Source organism: Peromyscus maniculatus, chromosome 5 (assembly GCF_049852395.1).
Source record: "Peromyscus maniculatus bairdii isolate BWxNUB_F1_BW_parent chromosome 5, HU_Pman_BW_mat_3.1, whole genome shotgun sequence".
NCBI classification, from domain to species: Eukaryota; Metazoa; Chordata; class Mammalia; order Rodentia; family Cricetidae; genus Peromyscus; species Peromyscus maniculatus.
This window is the reverse complement of record NC_134856.1, coordinates 82035559-82059807: the sequence shown is the minus strand read 5'-3', so window position 1 is coordinate 82059807 and position 24249 is coordinate 82035559. Positions and strand designations below refer to the sequence as shown.

Genomic DNA, 24249 nt, shown 5'->3' with positions numbered 1-24249 from the left:
TAAAAATAAAAATTTAGGAACAATAAATAAGAATATATGGACTGGCAAGATCTAAGTAGAAGTGTCTGCCATCAAGCCTGATGACCTGAGTTTGGTCTTGAAACCTACATGGTGTGAAGGAAAGAACTGAATTGCAGAACCAATCCCCTGACCCGTACACACACATAATTAAGTAAATGTAAAGAAGTACAGAAATATTAAAAGTGCAATACTGAATTTACTTTCTTATTACACATCTGACAATTATAAATTTTTCTGTAACCTTAATGCTGCTTGAGGCAAGTCCCTATTGGACATCATCTGAGGATAACTATAACAAAAGAATTTAAAGGAACTCATAATATGATAGAAGCAAAAGAGTATTCTCTAAACACAGAGTCTTTTCTATTCAAGGATGTGTTTCAAGTAGCAGTAGAAGGTTATTAGACTGTAATATCTAATTTAAAAATATGTGAAGCTATTTAGAAAGCCTAAATTTTTATTAATGTGAATTTAACAGACCTTAAAGTAAGTGAAAGTAAGTGGTCTTTTTCTTTTCATCATGAGCTGGCTAGGAAGACTGCTCAGTTAGTAAGTACTTGCCATGCAAGCCTCAGAACCTGAGTTCAAATGCCCAGCAGCACCTACATCAAAGTTTAGTGTGGTGGTACACACCTGCCATCCTGAACTGGGGTGATACAGATGGGCCCCTAGGTCATGCTGGCCAGTCAGTCTGACTAAATAAGTACATGCCAGGCTCAATAAGAAATCATCTTTAAAAATTAAGGTGGCCAGGTATGGTAGTACATGCTTTTAACCTAAGCACTCAGGAGGAAGAGGAGGTGGATCTCTGGGACTCTAAGCTCAGCCAGGACTATAAATTTTTTTTATATTTATTTAGTTTATGTGTATGTTTTGCCTGCATGTATGTTATGTGTAACACGTGCACGTGTGGTGCCTTAGGAGTCAGAAGAGGCCTTTGTATCCTGTGGAACTGAAGTTAAGGATGGTTGTGAACTACCATTTGGGTGCTATGAACCAAATCCAGGTCTTCTGCAAGAATAACAAGTGTTTTTAACCACTGAGCCATCTCTTCAGCCTTTCAGCCAGGGTTATATAGTGATCTTGTCAGAAAGAGAGAATAAGGAAAGGAATGTGGAAGGAAGGGAGGAAGGAGGGAGGGAGGGGGGAGGGGGGAAGGGGGAAAGGGAGGGAGGGAGGGGGGGGAAGGGGGAAACGGAGGGAGGGAGGGAGGGGGGGAGGGGGGAAGGGGGAAATGGAGGGAGGGAGGGAGGGAGGGAAGGGGGAGGGAGGGAGGGAGGGAGGGAGGGAGGGAGGGAGGGAGGAAGGAAGGAAGGAAGGAAGGAAGGAAGGAAGGAAGGAAGGAAGGAAGGAAGGAAGGAAGGAAGGAAAAAGTAAGAAGACGACACCTGACATCAATGTCTGGCCTCAACTCATATGTGCACCAAACCATCCATAAATGCATAAACCAAACACACACATACACAAACAGGTAGAAACTAAGGAAGACACCTGACATTTATCTCTGAACTCCATATACACGTACATACATGTTCTTGTGTCCCTTCACATACATGTGCACACATACATCGCAAAGATATACTCTCCCACACATATACATAAAAACTGCTTTAAAAAAATCATGATTAAGGATATAGTGCACTGGCAAGATGACTTAATGGGCAAATATGCTTGCTGCCAAGCTTGATGACCTGAGCTCAATCTCAAGGTTATACAGTGAAAGCAGAGAACTCCAAAGTTGTCCCCCCCCCCCCCCTCTCTCTCTCTCTCACACACACACACACAGAGTCCCCGGGTAGTTAGTATCTTACCTTCTGGTGTCGGTTTGTCCTGAGGAAGATCTGGCATATTTTCATCCAAAAGGTCTGCTAAGGATTGAGAATTTGCCAGCAGCTTCTGGTAAGACATTGCAAATTCTTCATACTGTTTATGCCTATCTTCACTTAGCTCGCCTTTAGAATGCAGAATACGCCTATAAACAAATGACGAAATAAACTGATAAGTTTGTCAAAGTAGACAAGATCATGGAAAATGGTCCATGAAATCTGATCTTACCACTGAAATTTAACATAATGATCTTTGCTAACTTTTTTTTTTTTTTATCTCACGTTCTCTGGCTATATCTGAAAATTAAAATTCAACAACAACAAAAAAAATCACCCAAGCAATTAAGTTTACTCAAAGATTGAGAAGTATGCATCCAGAATCATCATAGTATTTAACTTTACTAAACAACAAAAGATAATTTAGTATTCTGTTACAAGTACAGAACCTTCTGACATATGGTCAACCAAAAATTTTATTCCAATTCACTAACTGGTTTTAAAAGCAACATGTCATGAAAAGAAACAATTATCCTTACATCTCAACAATGATTTCATAAGAAAATGTATTTAACAATTTACTGTAAAATAACCAATGTTGTTATTTTGTTATATTATACTTTCCTAAGACATACTGTTACCCAAAAATATTCACATCCATAAAAGTCAGTTTCTAAATATAAAAGGTTCAAAATCAGAATTGGTCATCCATAAACTTCTATGATTTGAATCAAGATTACCTTTTGTAAAAATCCATTTTTTCCAATATAGTCAGTTTTCAATTTACAGTACTGGTTATTTATTCAATGGATCAACAGTAAGTGATCAGCCCACTTACTCAAGTCCAGGCTTTCATGGGGAAGCCCAAGGATATAATTTTTCCTACTTCACAAAAGTACCAATAAGTCATTCTTGATTACTAATGTAAAACTATTAGAAAATAACCAATATGTATAAATCAAAATTCCCACCATATTAACATAAAGTTAAGACTTATACAGAAGGATTCAATTTGTTCTAAATATGTATATAGTAGTATAATTGGTATTTATAAACAATACTGTACATACAACAAAAGTTTTATAGGTTGGCTGAAATTGGGTCTCAAGTAGTCCAGTCTGGTTTCAAGCTCACTACTGTGGCCAAGGCTGGCCTTCAACTCCATGATCCCCCTGTCCCCGCCCCCAAGTGCTGGGTTGTGTTATCACACCCAACTTTCAATATAGGCTTTTAAAAGCCAACTATGAATTATAAATTAAAGCATTCCCAAAAGTAAAGTTTATTGCTTAGCATTTGAGTATTCTTATAAACTAAATAAACACTTATTTTTTGAGGTGTTATCCTCTTAAAAGTCACAGAAAATAAAGTGAAAACCATGCCTACACTCACTTTTCCCTGCCTACTTAGAACAATCTCCAAACATCGCAAATTACTCACCTAGGAAAACCTTTTCTGTGTGTAACAAATACTAGTTTTATATTTGGAGTATCAGCTGGCATTATAAGCTGGATTCACTAAATCAATCATTTCTTTACTTTCCCAAATCTTATTTGGATTTACAGTGAGAAATGTTGAGATCAGGGGTGTGACTCTGTGGGAGAACACTTCCCTAGTATGCACAAGGCCCTGGACTTCAACCATAGGAACACCAAAAAAGAAAGTAATGGAGAGAGTAATGGAGGGAAAAATAATTTACTACCAGATATGCTTAAAATAAATTAAAATTTTTCACTAATTTTCTTATGATTTAAAAATGTATTAGCAACTTCTGTCAAAACAGTTTAACCATGATTATCTAGGCTAAAAGCATTTCTCGATAAAGACCAAAACTATTGTCTTAAAAGTTTTCCCTGTTATTTACTTCAAAGTAATGTGATAAGCAAAATAAAAGTTTATTTCAATAAGCTCATGGATTTTAAAAATTAAAAAAAATGTATATTCGTGAAAGAAACTATTAACATTACTATGAACTTCTTAGACTATTTAGTCAGTTCTAAAACAAATTTGGAAAAGTTTTTAGTTAAAACAAATAAATGATTCAAATATTCACAATGGATTGTCAAAATAGTCAGCCAGCACATTTGCCATCAAGCCTGAAAACCCAATTTCTATCTCTGGGACCCACAAAGTTAAAGAGAAAACTGGATGTGCACTGCAGCATGTACACCCCCACCCCCACCCCCACACATAAATGTAATTAATAATGTGCAAATTATTACCAGAGGTGATAAAAACTGGAGTTCATTCTCATGTAAATTCTGTTAGGAAAGAGAATCACGGTTCTAAGACATTTCAGTACAGCTAAAGAAAATGACCATGCAACACTGGGGTCAGCAAGATGGCTCAAAGGGTAAAGTGCTTGCCACACAGTCTGACGGTCAAGTTAAGTTCCTGGGATATACACGATGGAAGGAGAGAGTAACTTCCACACGTTGTCCTCTAACCACACATGCACTACAGAACACCTGTGCGTGCACACACAATTTCTTCTTAAGAAAGAAAGATGTAACACTATTACAGTATTTTGGGGGAAAATCCCATAAAAATAAAACCAGGGTGGGGGAAGGCTAGAACATAGTCTAGAAATGTATTTAAGAAGTTTTAACCTTCTGGTCATCTGAAGAGCATACATAAAGTCCATTAAAATAAACAATACTAAAAATTTCTGGCACATAAAAAGTGAAGTGATAGCCATTTTATCACAACTGAAAATAGAGCTGCTTCAGGATCAACTTCATGTACTTGCCTGGGACTTTGCACTTATCAACTGAACATGATTCAAATCAATGATTAAATTTAATTCCATGTATCTAGATTCTGATTCTTCTACAGTTCCACTGGGACCAAATTAAAACTTTAAAATTGGGGATGACCAAACATACATGCAGTGTAGACACATATGCAAGCAAAACATCCATACATATAAAATAAAATAAAAACAGATGGCTCGCTAGTTAAGGGCCCTTGCTCCTCTTCCAGAGAACCTGAGTTGGATTCCCAGCACCCACATGGTGGCTCACAACTATCTGTAACAATTCAAAAGGGTCTAACACCTTTTCTCACTTCTGTGAGCACCATGCATGTATGTGGTGAACAAACATACATGGAGGCAAAATACACATAAAATAAAATATACCTTAAAAAAGCTTTAACACTTCAGAGATACTCCTTAACCCTCCCTCAAATCTTAATTATTTTGTTGTTATTTTGTTTTAGAGGCAGGGTCTCAGTGATAGGGCTACAGCTCAGTGGTAGATCACTTGTCTAACACCCATGAGCTCCTAGGCTCAACCACTAGTATGGGAGGGAGGGAGGGAGGGAGGGAGGGAGGGAGGGAGGGAGGGAGGGAGGGAGGGAGGGAGAGGTCAGTGGGCCTTGTAGTGTAGCCTGGCCTTCAATTAAATATAATACCCAGATGGTCTGGAATCAGCAATCATCCTGCCTTTGCATCCTGAATGCTATGGATCACAGGCATGCACCAAACCCAGACCATGATCAAATTCTTTAACAACACTAGTTTATCTAATTGTTTAATAAAAATGTATTTAGGTTAAGTATTCAGTAAAAGAGCTCTTAGGAAAATAAAAACTAAGATTGGTTTGTTTTTTAACTACATCATACACGGAGAACTTGGTAAACAGAACAGGATACCAAAGAGTAGAATTATGAGTTCTGTTACAAACAGAACCCAAAGTGCTATGTAATTTGATCACGTATCTAACACACTTATTAAACAGCTCATTGAATCTACAGCACACAATAAGACTATTATGACTTTAAGCACAGAAACCAATCATCAAAAGTGTCCTCAAATTCCCAGAGCTCTGTCCATCTTAGCTTCCAGAGTGCTAGGATTAAAGGCTTGGGCTACCACACTCAGTTTAGTGTTTTGTTTTGTTTTTTTAAGATTTATTTATGTGTGTGAGTGTTCTGTCTTCCTATACATCTTCATGACAGAAGAGGGCTTCAGATCCCATTGTAGATGGTTGTGAGCCACCATGTGGTTGCTGGGAATTGAACCCAGGACCTCTGGAAGAACAACCAGTGCTCTTAACCACTGAGCCATCTCTCCAACCCTGAAGTGGTTTTTTAATGTTACTATTGTAACACTGACAGAACATATCAAGTAGTTAACATTTGAATCAAACATTAATCCATTAATGCCTCATAATAAAAGGCATACTTTTTCTTTTCCGATTTCTCACTTTTATGATTGGACTTGTTATTACTTTTTATTATTGTATAGATTGCTTATTTGCTTTAAATTGTCTTAAAAATAATTTTTTTAAGGGAGCTATGAGCATAGCTCAGCAAATCTGAGGTAAGCCTATCAGAGTTCAATGTTTAAACATTGATGTTTAAAAAGTTTAACATACCAATTTTCAAAACAATAATGACTCAGAAGTTTTTCAGAAAGATCAAACTGTCAATATATTAAGTAACAAACATTTTCACAAAGCCCTTAAAGTAGTGACAGATGCTGTTAAAATACTTTTCCACATATGAATTCACTATATGACCCACATTTACATCAGAAGTAGAACACCACTATTTTCTCCATTTGAAGGATAGGAATGCTGAAGCACAAGTATGTGAGGTAACTTGCCCAATAATACAGAGCAAATGACAGGTCTAGGATTTGAACCCAAGTACTCTAGAGTTCTAGTCTGCATTATTAAAAACTAGACTATGATGCCTCTAAAATTAATCTATTTTGGACATTATATTGGAATTACAATCCCTCTTAAATGTACATACCAAAAGCAAGCCACCAAAAGCAAGGTGCTTACTTTAAGTCCTCTTTTTAACCAAAAAAGGAATTCCCTCTGGCTGGCATCTGAGTTGGTAAGGACTGAGTAGCTAGGCAGAAATTCTATAAAATAGTACCTGTAGTGACAACAATGGGTGCTGTATAGCTATGAGAAATACAGCACTGAAAAAAAGAACTTGATTTTGTCATTGGCTCTTCACATTACCTTGGGCAAGTCCTCAAATTCCTCCATCAGTCACCTTCAAAATACAGGTATTTCCTTTAGGGATATTGTGAAGACACCAGTAAGATTATACATATGACACCTTATACTGATAGAAAATGGTGTTTTCATGGGAGGAAAAAGTACCAATGCCATTGTAAAAGGTAAAAAACTTAAATGCCAAATATTATTTTGATCTTCTAGAAGTCAAATTTTTAAAAACTTCAGCAAGAATACAAACATCCTTGCCAGGCTGTATGAACACACACATTTAATCTCAGCCCTCGGGAGGCAGAGACAGGTGGATCTCTGAGTTCAAGGTCAGCCTGGTCTACAGAGTGAATTCCAGGGCAGCCAGGGCTACATAGAGAAACCGTGCCTCAAAGAAACAAAAAAAGAATAGGACACATAAAACCTTGAAAATATGGTCATGACTAAACCAAGAAAAAATTTTGTGTTTTTAACCTCTCATTTGCTCCTGCATTGTCAAATCATCACAAAAATATGCTCTAGAATTATACTAAATTTCTTACAATCTCATTTTAATTTTGTTATGGTTATTTTATTTCATAAAAAGACACTAGCAATATAATAGTACTTATTCAAATATTTGTTCAATTACTATGTCAAATCATTTAAACAAAGTTAGTAACCTAAGAAGAGGTGACAATGTAGGTTTCATTTAACACTGTTAGAGCTTGCTTAAGGAGAAAATTCAGTGAGTCAATATCTTTCCTTGTTGCTGTTCTCAAGACAAGGTCTCACTATGTAGATCTGGCTGCTCTGGAACTCACCAGACTGGCCTCCAACTCACAGAGATCTGCCCGCCTCTGCCTGAGTGCTGGGATTAAACTATACCCGCCGAAATATAGTGTGTAAATATTATGAACTGATCAACCTGTAAGAATAGGTAAAACCCACTTGAAGGAAAGTAGAGTAAAAGCATTACTTAATTTTAAATCAGTACATTTAAGTTTCAACATCAGTCAAACTAGTACTACTTTTCTGATTGTATTAACAATGGGGAATGTTTACATTCATTACATCTTTGACTAAACTTTAAAATCAAATCACTTACTGCCAATGATATGAGCAATCAGGACAGAACTAATTTAAAAGTGTTAAAACAAAACTTGCTACTCTTTACATCAATTACCAGGGTGGGAAGGGATTAATAAACTTTAGGGCAATGGTTCTCAACCTTCCTAATGCTGAGACCCTTTAATACAGTTCCTCATACTGTGGTGACCACAACCATAAAATTATTTTCATTGCTACTTCATAACTGTAATTTTGCTACTATTATGAATCATAATGTAAATGTTTTTGTTTTCTGATGGATCTTAGGCATCTTACAGGTCTTACCCTGTAAAAGGATAGTTTGACTTCTCAAAAGGGTCATGACCCACAGGCAGAAAACAGCTTCTTTAGGGTTTGGTGATAGAGGTACCTGAATAAACCCTGGCTTTTGTCCCAGCACCACCCCCCCCAAAAAAAAATTAAGTACTGAAAATGACTACTTAATATTTCAATATATTATTTCACTCTATTAAAGAAAATTTTCTGTTAATTATAACATTATTATATTTACTAAAAATTAAGTAGTTCTTCAATTTCATTAAATGTCAAAAACTAGTAAGACCTCTATAACATAATGATCACTGCATACAACAGAAAGCAACACTTACCAAGCATATATATAAAGCTATATATAAACTCCAATTGGCAAATATTCATTTTAAAATCAATACATGCTGTTACTTCCCAGAGCTGCTTAAGATCACTTAAGCAAATTGTATAATAAAACATGATATTTGTAAAGCAAAAAACATTTATAATTCAAATTTGTCAAAATTCACCTTACTCTAACTCTACTGCTAGTCAAAACTGTAAATTCTTCAGAGCTAAGAAGTAGTATTAATGTATACACTATAGGACAACATATGAGAAAAGAATACTTAGAAAACTCATTATCACTAATAGTCATTCATTCCAGAGACTTTAAGAAAGCACCAGATTTTTTTTTTGTTTTTCGAGACAGGATTTCTGTGTAGTCCTGGCTGTCCTGGAACTTGCTCTATAGACTAGGCTAGCTTCAAACTCAAGACATCCGCATGCCTCTGCCTCCCAAGCGGGATTTAATGTGTGCACCACTGAGCCTGGCCAAGAAAGCACCAGAAATTCTGAGTCAGTTTATGTTTAAAAATTAGATGGACAGAACTGCTCTGGTGGCACACACCTGATATCAATACCTGGAAGGTTGAAATAAAGAGGCTATTGAGCTGGAGGCCAGTATGGGTTACACAATAAAACTGACTCCAAAAGACAGCAACAAAAAAAATTGGTTGAATCAAATTTTAAGTATAAACTTTTAATGCACACAGTAAGATTTCATAAGCTCTAAGAACAGTGCTTTCTAACAAACAGTAAAATTACTAAAAGCATTTATGACTCTTAGACTGAAAATAGTGCATATAATTTTCCTAAGACACTGGATGAATTAAAAAAATTTTTAATTACATGTGAGTCTGAAGTATCAGTTCACTTATTACTCAGTTTTCTAGGATATCTCACCTAAGAGAAACTATTGTCCATGATTGATTTTTTTCCTATGTAAGCAAGTACTAGGTCATGTTTTCAAAGGAGAAACTTTTAAAAACTGATTACTTCAGAAGTAAACTGTAATGAGCCTTTTCAGGAGAAAGGGATTCCACACTGATCCATTTCCCAAGTTAATTTTTTTCCTCAGTGAGGTTATCTGCGTCTTCACTATTGAAGTTGATTAGCAACTGAAAGTATCTTGAGCCCTAAGTAACTTACTAAGCCAGATATCAAATATTTTCTATTAAGATTTTCACATCCCCAAATTATTGCATCTGTAAGTAGACAAAGTATGCTAGTACAAATGACTTCCAAGAGATTTCATGTCAATCTACCCTGGAAGTAAACTCTAAAACTATAGATGAATAGTTTTGTTATTACTGGGCAGTGATGACATATACCTTTAATCCCAACACTTGGGAGGCAGAGGCAGGCCAGCCTGGTCTACAGAGTGAGTTCCCAGACAACCAAATCTACACAGTGAAACCCTGTCTCAAAAAACCAAAAAATATAAAAAATAAACAGTTCTGTTTTCAAAGCAGGTAAGTTTTTCAAGAAAGGCCACAATAATAAATGAACAGAAGATATGTCTATCAAAACTGTAGGTGGACAAGCAGATAAGAACCCATTTACTACTGGGCGTTGGTGGCGCACATCTGTGAGTTCAAGGCCAGTCTGGTCTACAGAGCTAGTTCCAGGACAGGGTTACACAGAGAAATGCTGTCTCGAAAAACAACCAACCAACCCATTTACTAACCTGAGTATTTAATAACACACATAAAATCATTTGCAAAATCATTAGGCTAAAATAGCATATCCAAATCATCTAAATAAGCCTGAGTTAAGCAAACAGAGTGAGATACCACCTCAAAAAATAAAGAGTTCAGCAAGTGTGTATTCGTGATAAAAAGTTGCACTAGTTCAAAGTAAAGAACTACCTTAAAAGTAGATCACTTGAACCAGATGTAGGGGTGCACACCTTTAGTCCCACCACTCAGAGGATGAGGCCAGCCTGGGAAAGCTTGAAGCCAGCCAAGGCTACCTACAGAGACCTTGTCTCCCCCCGCCCCCCCCCAAAAAAAAAACAAAAAACAAGAGTTCATTTGAAAAGCAGGCTTCAGTGTAAAAAGGCCTAACAAAAAGACAAATGACAAGACAGCTAAATAAGCAAAAGCAATTGTGGTCACAGAAAAGAATGAATCAAAATAACAAATGCCCTAGGGATAGTGAGTGCCTGAAGATGATTGGAACAGTACAGAATTGAAGATAGCTATCCTGAAAAAAGAAAGCATCTGGCAGTCAGCAAATATGCAACTGAAGTCACAGGAATCAGAGACTGTGTCTCATATTGGCATTAAATCACTGAAGTTTCTCTCTACTAGGATGCTATAAGGCTAAAACTAAATATATAAACTCTAACCTATAAAACCATGAAGAAGTCAATAAAACTCATCAATTGTTATATTACAAGTCAGTTGTGATGTATTAGGTAGACCATATATGGGAAAGGAGGATGAAAATGACAAAGCATTAAACAAATCATAATTAAGAAGATTTAAATATGTGAAAATTAACATTCAAAACTATAAACAAGAACGGTAATTCTGTTTCCATTTTACTTTTTTCTTCGAGATGTTATTTTGCTATGTTGCCCAGAGTCTAATTCTCACCTAAGTGACTTTGGTCACTAGGACTTTTCACATAGTCTGAACATCAACATGACCCTGTACTACTACTATCATACACAATCACTGTCTTTTTGGTTAAATCAATCACCTTCCAGGGGTAATTACTTACACTAGTCCTGCCCCGCTGCAAGCTCAGGAGGACAGAAAAAGATATGTCTTCTCATCAATTGTTGATCAATAGAAATTCTAGACTCCTAAGCACATAATTTAACTAGTGGTCAAGTATTCAGCTAAATGGAACTGATATTACTCCTTTCTGCATACCCCAGCCCTCCATCAAACCAGCATCCCCATTAAAGTTGGCCCAATGCTCACAAACTGTCCTCAGTGCAGACATTAGTAACTACAGTATCTTCTAACAATTTAACTGGTTCCTTAAAAGGGTCTTTTTACCAACAACCACAGGCACCTTTAAAACTGTAAATAGCAGCCCTCAGGAAGAAGAGTCCTGTCAATGCACTTTAAAACTTATCCAGGGACAGTTTTCACAGCTAACTTCATACACTATTTCTCAAAATTCTGATCTGAAGCACCACTGCTAACGAATGACTCATTTTCTTTACAAGAGCAAGCAGCAGCAGTGACGTTAACAACTTAACTACAAAACCATGAAAGCAAACCTGTGAGGAGACACAGTGAAACAAAGAAAAACACTGGCTGGTCAGTTAAAGTGACAGAAACAGAAAATTTACTCCTCAACATTCATGAGTTTGTTTGTTTTTATACCACAGGAAGAAAACATATCAACAAAGCAAAAATTGCCACCGTTTTGGCAGATTTCTTTTAAACATCAGAAATGAAATCTATTGCAGAGTCACATTTACACATGAGTACTTAAGACTATGATACTGTTGACATTTTCCTGGAATGCTAAGAAATCACCTGTAAGGAGCCCTTTTCCATTAGTTCTCTCAGTGGCATGAAGACTTTAAACACTTTAAGTACGAGCTCCACAATAAATTCTCAATTCTGAGAAACATTTGAAAATCACCTGTTTTGCCTCTCAGTATTCTGAAGCTCCCTGTGGTCCCTTTTCAGGTGTTTGGTCAAAGACGTAAAGTACTCTTTTAAAAGATTCTGGAAAGGCTGCTGCTTCTCTGGACTAATTATCTCACTAGGAGGAAAGTTCAAATTAAACTTCTCCGCAGCACTCTTTACTTTCCTTGGTACAAGTCCAGCAATATCATCTCCACAATGGCGACAAAAACTAATCACCACAGAAACGTGAGTGTGGGATTCCCGATCAGCATTAATAATACTTTTTAGCTGTTCATAGATTAAGGAAAGACCTTCCTTGTCAGTGAAAATTCCCACTATTGTCAATTCTGCAATGAAACGCAAGTCAGTTCTTAGCTTGGTAATGTTAGGCGTTTTCTCCTCTTTCCTTGCTTCAAAATGTTTTTTCCACACCTGCAGCAGAGAGGGCGCGAAGTCGGCATACCGCTGGTGAAAGAGAGAGCAGAGGTGCACGGCACAGTTCACATCAGAGATTTTTAATTTTGCTTCCACAATGGAAGCTACAGCTTCGGCAATATATTTGCTTAAATTCAGGCCATTAAAATCATGAGACAAGGAGTCTCTCTGTTGTTCCGTAATCGTTTTTAGTTTCTTGACAAAAGCAGTATTTTTCTTTAAGCTCGAATCTAGGCGGCTAAAGAAATTTTCCTCTGGTCGGTTGTCTGGAGCATTTTGGTTTTTGCTACGGAGTTCCTTTCGTAACTGATGTCGTTCCCAAGCTTCCTGATGAAGCTGAAGGGATTCTTCTTTCTCTCTATGTAAAAGACAAAACACAAATAGAAATACACATTTTGAAGCATCATTTATAAATCACTTAAAAGTAAAAGCCAATGAAAAACTATGATCTAAGTAAAAGAATCCAAGATGTACATACAAAAGGTGCAAAAAGACTATTACTTTTTTTATATTTTCATCTTGTGGTAGAGCAGAACCTTGGGCTTTGCGTATGCTGGGCAAGCACGGTACCACTGAGCTGCTTCATCACCTCTTCCATTACTTTCAAAGGTATCTTGTTAATGACTCAATATAATAATAGCACAGTAAATTATCACACCTACTGTGGTAGAATGATTTTAAATAACTAATCCAAATTGTTACTCATTCTGTCAATTTGAAAGTTCAATTGATTAAGACATAAGGTTCAATATGTAAAATATAAAATGATATGCCTGGGAATGATATAAAATGTCCAACAGAAGCACTGGGCAATTAGAAAAAAATTGACACAAGAAACATTTCAGTTAAAGAACAACCATTATAAAATATATTTAAGCTGAGAAGCGGTGGTGCATACCTTTAATCCCAGCACGCGGGAGGCAGAGGCAGGTGGATCTCTGTGAGTTTGAGGCCAGCCTGGTTTACAGAGCGAGTTCCAGGACAGGATCCAAAACTACACAGAGAAACCTTGTCTTGAAAAACCAAAAATAATGCCGGGTGTGGTGGCGCACGCCTTTAATCCCAGCACTCGGGAGGCAGAGGCAGGCGGATCTCTGTGAGTTCGAGGCCAGCCTGGACTACCAAGTGAGCTCCAGGAAAGGCGCAAAGCTACACAGAGAAACCCTGTCTCGAAAAAACCAAAAAAAAAAAAAAAAAAAAAAAAAACCAAAAAATAAAATAAAATATATTTAAATGTTCTGAATTATTAAGAATTGTTTTTCCATACTCAGCATTCATCAAACCGTTAGTAAAGGCCAGCCAGAGTTACATAAAAAACTGCCTTAAAAAAAAAAAAAAGGAAGGAAGATCCTGGGCTGGAGAGATGGCTCAAAGTTAGGAGTACTAGCTGCTCTTCCAGAGGACCCAGGTTCAATTCTCAGCACCCATATGGTAGCTCACAACAATCTGGAACTCCAGTCCCAGAGGATTTCTTGCCTTCTTCAGGATTCCTAAGACACTGCATGCATGTGATGCACAGACATATATCCTGGCAATCACTCATATACATAAAGTAAAAATAAAATCCAAATTTTCTCTTCAGGCACATCAATAAAAAGGAAAAACCATGACTGACAGAGCTGGCAACTATGGCTCTAACAGTTTTTGCCTTACCTTTCTCCCCTATTCCCTCTACCTTGCTAAACTGTTAGATTACATTCCTAAAACTAGCCATCAAGGTCTATTCCCTATTTGGCCACTTCCTCCTCCTGAGGCTGACAACCAAGGTCCAGCTATCAAAGTATTGAAGTATAGCAATCAAGAGACCCCATTTGGCTATACAATTAATTAGTTAACTTATTTACTTATTTATTATTTTGGTTTTTTGAATTATTATTATTATTATTATTATTATTATTATTATTATTATTTTGGGTTTTTCCGAGACAGGGTTTCTCTGTTGTAGCTTTGGAGCCTTTCCTGGAACTCACTCTGTAGCCCAGAGTGGCCTCGAACTCACAGAGATCCACCTGCCTCTGCCTCCCGAGTGCTAGGATTAAAGGCGTGCACCACCACCGCCCAGCCGACTATACTATTTAACATGCCCAATCAAAATAAACCAACTCAGCCTCGTCCATCTGTCTCCATCCAGAGGCAGTCCTTTGTCCCCCAGGGCAAATACCCCTTCCCTATCTCCCTTGTTCCTCTTCCCTTCTCCCTCATCCTGTCTCCGGTCTTTGTCTCTTATTCCCTGCCCTTTGTTCCTCTGGGGAAATAAATCTCCTTTGTGCTGAGAACTTGGTCTTGGGGTATCTAGTGCTGGCTTCAATTTCCTTTCAATGACTTAGGAAGTTCTACCAGCTTAAACTCCTTGAATGAATGCAAGTAAACTCAATTTAACCTAAAAGACTAGCTAATAATAGCCGGGCGGTGGTGGCGCACGCCTTTAATCCCAGCACTCGGGAGGCAGAGCCAGGAGGATCTCTGTGAGTTCGAGGCCAGCCTGGACTACCAAGTGAGTCCCAGGAGAGGCGCAAAGCTACACAGAGAAACCCTGTCTCGAAAAACCAAAAAGAAAAAAAAAAGAAAAAAAAAAGACTAGCTAATAGCTGACACCCATTGTTTCACTCAGAAGATAGAATAAATTTAAAAGGAAGTAAAGACTTGGGCCAGTGGTGGAAACAAGAGACAATTTGATTTTAAGATTTTAGAATATATATTTTAAAATATAAATCTGCAAAAAAGTAATTTTCCTCTTCCTGACATTAATCACTTCTTAAATAGTCTATTCTACCTCCATGCCCCCACTCCTACCCCCTGCTGAGAGTTAGGATGTATTATCAGAGGGGTTGGTTGCATTTGAATATAGAAATCTTTCGGTCACATAAACTACAGGACTTGTAATGAAAATTAAAAAACACAAGTCTAACTCATGTATTTAAATTAAGCAAATCAATTTTCTCCTATATTGAAAACATAAAATCCTTATGGGCAAGTAACACAATGCTTTAAAATATTTTAGGAAAGGACTGGGGGATGCAGCTCCATGACAGAGTGCTTTCCTTTCAAACACTAAGGCTTTGGGTTCAAGTCCAACACCACTGAAAAGTAAAATAATTTCTTGGAAAAAAGTAGGTAATTGTTGATTAACACAGAGAGGGATGTGGGCTAAAACTTGTTTGTCATAACATTTTATTCTTGTAAATACTTAAAATTTTTCCAGTAAAAGGTTGGTAGTGGGGCTAGAGAGTTGACTCAGCAGTTAAGAGCACCAGCTGTCCTTCCAGAGGACCTGGAATCCGTTCCCAGCACCCACAGGGTGACTTACAACCATCTATAACTGGTTCCAGAGGCTCCAACACCCTCTTCTGACCTCAGCTGGCACTGTGTGCATGTGGTGAATAGACATACATACAGGCAAAACACTTATACACATAAAATAATAAAAGTAATATAAATTTCGAACAACAACAACAACAAAAATGGTTGTTTTCGGTTATTTTAAACGCTCTTTGAAGCCAGGTGTGTTATGGTGCATGCCTTTAATCCAAGCACTTGGGAGACAGAGAAGGCAAATCTCTTGAGTTGGAGGCCAGCCAACATTGTGAGTTCCAGGATAGCCAGACCTACATACATAGTGAGACCCTGTCTCAAAAACAAACAAACAAACAAAACTAACTTTGAAGGGGCAAAGGAAAGTACTGTGAAATCAAGTATGTTTACCAATTAAAATTTCAGCTAGATGGGTCAGCAGGTAAAAGTGCTTGCTACACAAGCCTGACAACTGAGTCTGATTAAAAAAAAAAAAAATTTAGTTTTGGAAGAAAAGTAAGCAAGAAATTCTTAAGGATGATGGTTGTGAATATTCTAAAACTGGCCACTACTACTGCCTTCCAGACCTCTCTTATTAAAAAGGGAGAGACTGAGACTGGAGAAATGTCTCAGTGGTTAAGGGAAGACTTGCCATTCTCCCAGAGGACCTAAGCTTGGTTCCTAGGACCCATATCAGGTGACTCACAACCACCTGTGTATAGCTCCAGGGGATCTGATGCCTTCTTCTGGCCTCCTGGGTCATCTGCACACACGATACACACTGACACACACATAAATAAAAAATATATATTAAAATAAATAAATCAAGGAGCGATTGAGGGTTTGTAAAGTGTATTGCAAAGTAAATCTTAGTGGAAGAGCACTTGCCTACCCTGTAGAAGGTTCAAGGTTGAATCCCTGCCACTGAGGGGCAAGGGGGAAGCTCCATGAGAAAAGCTTTGGCAAACAAAAATCCCAGCTCACCCTAGACCTCATAAAACATTAAGGACTGCAATATGTAAAGCACCTCAAACGTGGCCCTAGTCTGGAGGAGAACTAATCAAACAAGCTAGCATCCTCCCAAACCCCACCAAGCTGCAGGCAGTGCTTTATCGGAAACAACCATCCACTGACTCTTTCCCGCCTAACTAAGGGTTCTTACTTCAGCTGAGCAGCTGCTTCTTCCTGCTGCCGTTTGGCCTGCTCTTCCTGCTTTTTTCTCTCTTCCTCTTCATGTTTCTTCTTTTCTTCCTCCTCCTTCTTCTTTAATTCTTCCTCCGCCTTCACCTTTTCTTCCTCTTTTTTCTTGCGTTCCTTGTCTTCCTTTTTTCTCTTATCTTCTTCAAGTTTCTTCTTTTTGTCTTCAGGGACTTTACTGACCTCCTTCTTGGCAGGGATCTTGAGATCGTCTTTTGGTTTCTCCTTGTTGCTCACTGGCCGCCTTTCACTGCAGTCTTTCTCCTTGTTGTTTAGTAAAGATTCTTTTTCTTCCATACTTGCTGACTTTTTACGCTCAGCTGGCATTATGTGACCCAGGACAATCTGTAAGAGTAAAAGAATGTCAGTACTGTGGGCAGAGAGGCTTTTACTTAATGATATGACCTTATATTTTAAACAAACAATATGAAGCTTGGCAACTATGAAATTTGAAAATGCATTCAAAGTAATATTGTTGTGACGAAAAATAATGCCTTGGGGAGCTAGGGGAGTACTGGTGGTACAGAGCTTGCCTAAGCATGCATAAGACTCAATCTCCAGCAACACTAAAAAAGTTGTTGGTTACATTCCACATTTTATCATTATTAGTTATTTCTATATCTAAGTATTTTTGTTTGGTTTGGTTTGGTTTTTACTCTTTAATTAAGGAAACATTCAAGCATAAAAGTGGGTTGGGCATAGTGGTGCACACTTTTATCTCAGCACTTTGCAAGGCAGAGGCAGGCAGATCTCCATGAGTTCTAGGCCATCCTGATCTACTTATCAAGTTCCAGGATAACCAGGGCTCAAGAGAGCCAGTCTCAAAAAATAAAGCATAACGAAAGAGTGGTAGCACATTTGGAAATTCTAGACACATCATCCAGCTCCAACCACAATCAACTCCAAAACAATTCATCACTGCAACTGGAAACATCAGGAGTAAGTTTTAACCCAAGTTTTTTATGTGTGTTAAGAGCAATACCCTGTAGGCCAAGGCAGGAGACTGCCATGAGTTAAGAGGTCAGCCTGTGTTATATAGTGAATTGCACACCAATTTCGGCTATATGGTTAAGTCCGTAACTTTAAAAAAAAAAAAAAAAAAAAAAAGATAGGCTGGCAAGGTGACCCTACCAAGTCTGACCATCCCAGGATCCCACATGGTGGAAGGAGAACCAATTCTTACAAGTTGGTATCTGACCTCCACATATACTAAATAAATTAAGTAAATCATTTTTTTTTTTTAAGTTTTTTTTTTTTTTTTGGTTTTTCGAGACAGGGTTTCTCTGTGTAGCTTTGCGCCTTTTCCTGGAACTCACTTGGTAGCCCAGGCTGGCCTCGAACTCACAGAGATTCGCCTGGCTCTGCCTCCCGAGTGCTGGGATTAAAGGCATGCGCCACCACCGCCCGGCTTTTTTTTAAGTTTTTAAAAGAATAAGAAACTGAGCACTGGAGATGCAGCTCAGTGGAAGAATGCTAAGCCCTGAATTTTAGGCCCTGAATTTGATCCTTGGCACAGTGAAACAAGTAAGGAAGTTTGTCTCTTTTGCTGTGATTGTCACTCCATGAGAGAATGCTATCTAACATGAGTGAAGACCTGGTTCAACCATCAACAACCCCAAAGGACAAGGGAAGAGAGAAAGATACTATTTTACTATTTTATATAAAATTCATGGGATGTGTTTATACAAGAGAATAGGTATAAAGCAAAAATGCTTGCTACCTACAAATTAATGGACAGAGAAAGGAAGGGTCACAAATTTTACCCCATTATCAAAGTTTTAAAACAAAAAAACTTATTATCTAAAATCAGACCATGCTTTCAATCTCATTAGTACAAGGCAATATTTATATTTTTGGTTGTGAGCCTAGCCTTTAACGGCTGAGCCATCTCTCCAGCCCACAAGGCAATATTTATAAACATAATGATTACTAAATCTGTATATTCTGTTCTACATCTGTCAGTAGGGCAGCCAGTGGCACAGGAGTTTCTAAACATCAGCACTACTACCATTTAGAGAAGCCTGGTGTTGGTTTGTTTAGCAGTGATAAAGAATTGAAATGAAACCCAAGCTTTCTGCCCACAAGGTAAGTACTCTACCACTGAGCTGTATCCCCAGCCTACAGGATAATTCACTCTTTTTTTTTTTTTTTTTTTTTTTTTTTTTTTTTTTTTTTTGGTGGCTGGAAAGACAGCCGTAGGTGCTGGGAACTGAACTCTTATATTTTTGGTTGTGAGCCTAGCCTTTAACGGCTGAGCCATCTCTCCAGCCCTTAATTCACTTTGTAGAACTGAGAAGTTATCCTATATTCCTGAAGCAACTAAGCACCTCTGTGCCTTCCATTCAGTAAATGGAACAGTCCCTCCACAGATATGACAACAAAAATTATTTCAGATACTAATAAATGCTCCTGAGGGATAAAAGTATCACTGGCTGAAGAACCACTGCACTAAGCCACTTACACATAAAATCTATAATTCAGTTCCTCAGGACCACCATATTTCAAGTCCTCAGTTCCCCATGCCTAGTGGCTACCTAGCAGAACAGTACAGATACTGAACATTTCCACCATCATAGAAGAAAGTGCTATTTGGACAGTACTAAACAAAATCACACCCTTAACTGGAAACTACAAATATCAGAAGGAGAAAAACCTGTATATCTCACCAAAACATAGGAGTTTTCTAAAAATATATTTCTCTACCTAGAACTAGTAATATAATTTTTTGGGGCAATACTTTTATGTTTTAATTTCTAAATAATCTATAAATTCCATATAAGAAAACTACAATTTAATTTACAAAGTGTAAAATTACTTAAACTTCTTGGTGTCTTAGTAAAAGTTAAGGCTATACATAGTATTCTTACATATTTTCAACTACAGCGTTTAAATTATAGCACGAAACCCCAGGTTAATTGCTAAAACATTTGCAACAATAAATAAAGTATAAACAAGTAAGAAATTTACTTGAACATGCTCAACTATTATACCAGAAAAACAACCTAGACCAGAATTCTGAAGGTATATAGACAGCTTAGTAGTCACAGTCTTCACCTCCTTCAGCCTCCCCCTTTTTCTTTTACTTTCTTATTTCCAGTATATACCCACCTTAATTGTGAAAATGCCACACTCTAAAATAAACTTTCAAACAGTATACCACCAATAGCTAGTCATGGGTACCACACTAAACATTGTATGTACATTCTCACTTGATACTAAAATCTTTATGAGGTGGGTATTATTTTCCCTGTTTTATAAATGAGTAAATTGAGACTTAAGCATGTAACTTGACCAAGGTCTGCACAGCTGGTGGTAGAACTGGAGTGTGAACCCACAGTCTTAACAAAGTTAAGAACCCTGTGAGTACCCAACTGTGAAATGGAAGACTTGATCACAGACACTTGACTATGACAAATCATAGAACTGTGAATCTCAGTGGAGTCTCTGATAATGGTTAAGCACTTGCTACATAATGGTTTTAACTTACTGGCACACTGGCTGAAAGTACAGAGGCAACATCATGTCTAAGGTAATAATAAAATTTTACTTAAGAGTATTAATCATTAAATGCAAAAAAAGCGAGGAAATTTGAATTTTGTGACTTGAAGTATCAACAAGATATTTCAAGGATGACAAGAACATACAAATCTCAGGCAACAAAAATGAGGACATCAGAATTTATAGCTAAGGTGTTGCTTACAAATTAAATCTTAAATTCTTCTAAAACATCAACAAACTCGCTTTTTAATTGACAAATCCATGAAAGATCATCATTTATAATCTCAACAGGGTCCCAAACTCTTGTGACTCTCCAATATTCATTTAAATGTAAATAACTACCACACTAATAGATGGTAATAGTCAATGACAAATTGAGACAAATCATGTTTCAGAGGATGAGAAAACAGATTCCCAATTAAGATCTGTAAGTCTTGGTGTTAGAACTAAATTTCAACTAACAAATGTGTAACAAAAAGTACGGGCAACAATGCAACTTGTGAAAACAACTTTCAAGCCGGATTTCAGGTTTGCATCCCAACTCTGTACCTTACTAGCTATGGAAATCAGACAGCTTAACTCCTCTGTTTATTCTAGTTATTCATCAATAAAATGGAGCTATTGCTGCCTATCTTAAAGAGTTACTAAACTCGGAGCACAGTAGCCACCATAAAGAAAGCCATTAAATAAATGTCAATTCTCTTTCACGCCTAATACTAAAAAGACCATTAAAGATGAGAGACCCTTAGAATCAGGACTGTAGATTTTACCCACTCCAAGCTTCAGCTTTCACAATGAGTGTTGAAGGCAGTATATGATCTGCCTGCCCAGTGGCTACCCAGCTCTCTCTTTTCCACTACATTCCCAGACTCAAAGGATTTTAAAAACCAAATAAACTAGAAACCAAACATGAAGCCAATGGGTACACATCTGTATCTTTCCAATTTAAAAAAATTAAATTGAGCACATATTTAATAAAACAATAAACTCTTACTTTAATAACTCAAACTTTAACAACAGCTAAATAATTCACTTAAGGTGTTTCCAAATTTCCCATGTAATATTATATAAAAATATAAAAGCTAGTGGTCTTAAAATTGAAATATGAATAACGCTTACAAACTACTTTACTGAATACAATCTTATTCAGATAGCCCGTAAAAGGAAAGTATGGTTCAAAACCACCTTTCTAGCTCCCAAAATAGTACCCTGACACTTGGTCTGTATTACTTTATTTGGCCTTCTAAATATATTGTAAACTTCCAAAAGAAAGTAAAAACGATTTTACTAGTAAAACAGATTCCAGTGCAGTGTACTAGAGAGGACAGAGAACGGAGGTGTTTCCCTAATAAAACTATAACTTTGCTAAGTACCATATGGTCTATGTATGAAATCACAATTAGACTGCTCTGAAAATACTACAGAGTAAGAGAATGCTAGTTTACCTTTCAAGTCTGTGTTTTGAACTCAAAATGTTCTAAAGGTAGAACAGCACAGAGATCTCTTCCAGCCTCTGACTTTATTCTTTTACAAAGTCCTTATATACATGAGACTCATTCACAATTTTCAGAAATTTCACCACAGCTCAAAAATGGCTTTCCTGTCGATTTGTACGACTTTTATGAACACCTAAAAACTATGACAAACGAGAAGGGTCAGTAACAGTCTTACTTTCGTCCAATGTGTCAGTCACTACATGTTAAGTTCTTTAAGAGAGCAGGGTTAGTCGCGACCATGCGTACCCCCAAACCTGTAAGCAGCCTCTGCTTAGCTTACCACACCGAACATCATGTGATCGCCTTAGTTCAACAGTACTAGTAGGAGAGCACTGAGAGCCTTAGGGAAGAGGCGAAGAATCAACCTGCCTACCTGATTAAAAGGAAGTAGATCCTGACAGCCCCACTCGCCACCACCCGCGGGTCCACCCCAAGCCTCTTCCCCTGCACACGCATCTCCCACAAATCTCCCACAAACCTCCGCTGTGGCTCAGCGTCCCACCACTGACAGACTTCCCGGCCGCAACTCCCATTCCTTGGGGGGCATCCTAGCCCTCACCCTAACTTCTCGCCCCACACTCCCTCAGCCCCGCAGCCTCTCGGGTGCGTCCGGTGACTCTCCACCGTCCCCCGTCCCCCGTCCCCGCTTCCCTCCGGGAGTCCGGAGCTCGCCCCAGCCTCTCTCCGCACCCCTCCACGCCCCCGAAAACCTGCCCCCTCCACAGCAGGCTCCCCCGCCTCCAGCCCCGAGGCCCGGCCCAGGCATGTGGGGCAGGCAGCTCTCCGGCCGCCCCTCACGCCGGCCCCGGCCCGGCCCGGCCCAGAGATCCCCCACATTGACCAGCCCCTCCGGGAGAGGGGTCTGGGGAGAACGACGTCCGACCCGCTGGTCCCTCCGCTGCTCGCCGCCCCCGGAGAGCTGGAGTGCGGAGTCGCCCGCCTCTCGGGTCCCTCCGGGAGGAGGAGTCCAGGCCGGTACCCCTCGGCGCCAGATCTTCCCCATCGCCGGAGCGGAGGGGAAGGAGGTTCCCTGGGACTCACCTAGAGCCTGTTGTCAACATTAGCCCCGGGTTTCCCAGCACCAACTCCAGCGCTCGGGCTCTCCCCTCCCCTCCCCCCACCTCTCTCGCAGCCGAGGGCCCGCCTTCCCCTCAGCTCCCCCTCCTCCCTCCGCCCGCCGGCCCTCCCGCCCGCCACTCACCAACGCGGCCCGGCTGCCAGGGGGGCGGGGCGGAGGGTGGGGAAAAGGAAAAGGCTGCCCGTCCGATTACCCAATCCGAAAGGCCCCGCGTCGCCGGCCCTCGCTCCGGGTTCAGGCTCTCATTTTGCCTCCGAAGTGATACCTAGGGGCTCGCATCTCAAAAGCAGGCCATCCGCCTCAGGGACGCGTTCAATTCCTCTCTCGATGGATTTTTTCTTTCATACAGGCAATGACTAGGGCAACTGCCACCAGCGCCTCCAACCAGGGCCTCAGCAGAGGGGCGGGGTGTTCCAAGGACCGGAGGCGGGAAGTGGATTGGTCGTCAGGGAAGGGAAAGCGCCTGAATTGGAGATGCGCAGGCGCAAGCCCTTCTCCGGGAGGGGGGGGCGGGGAAAGGGGGGGGAGGGAGAGCCGGAATGAGGCGGGGCGGAACTAAAAGGAGGCGAGGAAGAGTGGTGGGATAGTAGAATTACGGAGCGCTAGCGAGGACAAGTTTGGTCACTGGACTCTCGGAGGAGTTTCCTGGTGAACGTAAGGAAGAGGTTCCAGGAGACAAAGTTTGATCGGACTAATACCGAAAGATTGAAGACTTAAGGAACTGAAAACTGGAGAAGCAAAAGAATATGGCCGGTGAGGAAGGTAGAGGTTGCTTAGGAATAAGACTAGACTGAAAGTCTCGTGGGGGACTTTCCAGAATCAGTTTCAGGTGTTGGACCTGAAAAACAACTCGCCTGGAGAAGAATCAAGGTTTTCCCCATATAGTTCTTCTAGAAAGTCCTGTGTTGTAAGCCTTTTAAATTTTACGGTGGAATGAATCACCCTTTTTTAACGGGATGGGGTTACGAACTTGAACCAAATAGACTTTGAAATGCGTTATCAACTGCCCGACCTACTGTTTTCCTAAGAGAATGTAATTGTGCGTCTGACCTCCAATTTTTGTTGAAATTGTGGATCTGCCAGGATGTGCATATGGTTCCGCTCTGGCTGGCCCGTAGCCAAAGGAACAAAGGTGCAAAACAAGCCTGGAATCTTGCTTTACGCCGGGAG

At 39.2% G+C, this 24249-nt stretch overlaps 1 protein-coding gene across 12 annotated transcripts in view; it reads right to left on the bottom strand.

Moving 5' to 3' along the window:
* Positions 1-23476, bottom strand: part of Upf2 (UPF2 regulator of nonsense mediated mRNA decay) — a 122634-nt gene extending 99158 nt beyond the window's left edge. For 3 of the 12 annotated variants that reach the window (XM_076572768.1, XM_076572772.1, XM_076572773.1), the window contains exons 1-4: positions 23043-23152; positions 16973-17352; positions 12098-12877; positions 1833-1993 (exon numbers count right to left, since the gene is read on the bottom strand). In XM_076572768.1, the coding sequence (XP_076428883.1) occupies positions 1833-1993; positions 12098-12877; positions 16973-17334 (1303 nt within the window). In that variant the 5' untranslated portion in view covers positions 17335-17352; positions 23043-23152. Of the gene's footprint in view, positions 1-1832; positions 1994-12097; positions 12878-16972; positions 17353-20115; positions 20335-21950; positions 22142-23042; positions 23174-23202 lie in introns of those variants that run through there. The other 9 variants (XM_076572766.1, XM_076572769.1, XM_042278123.2 and 6 more) reach the window with 7 other exon arrangements.
* Positions 23477-24249: the final 773 nt, after the last annotated feature.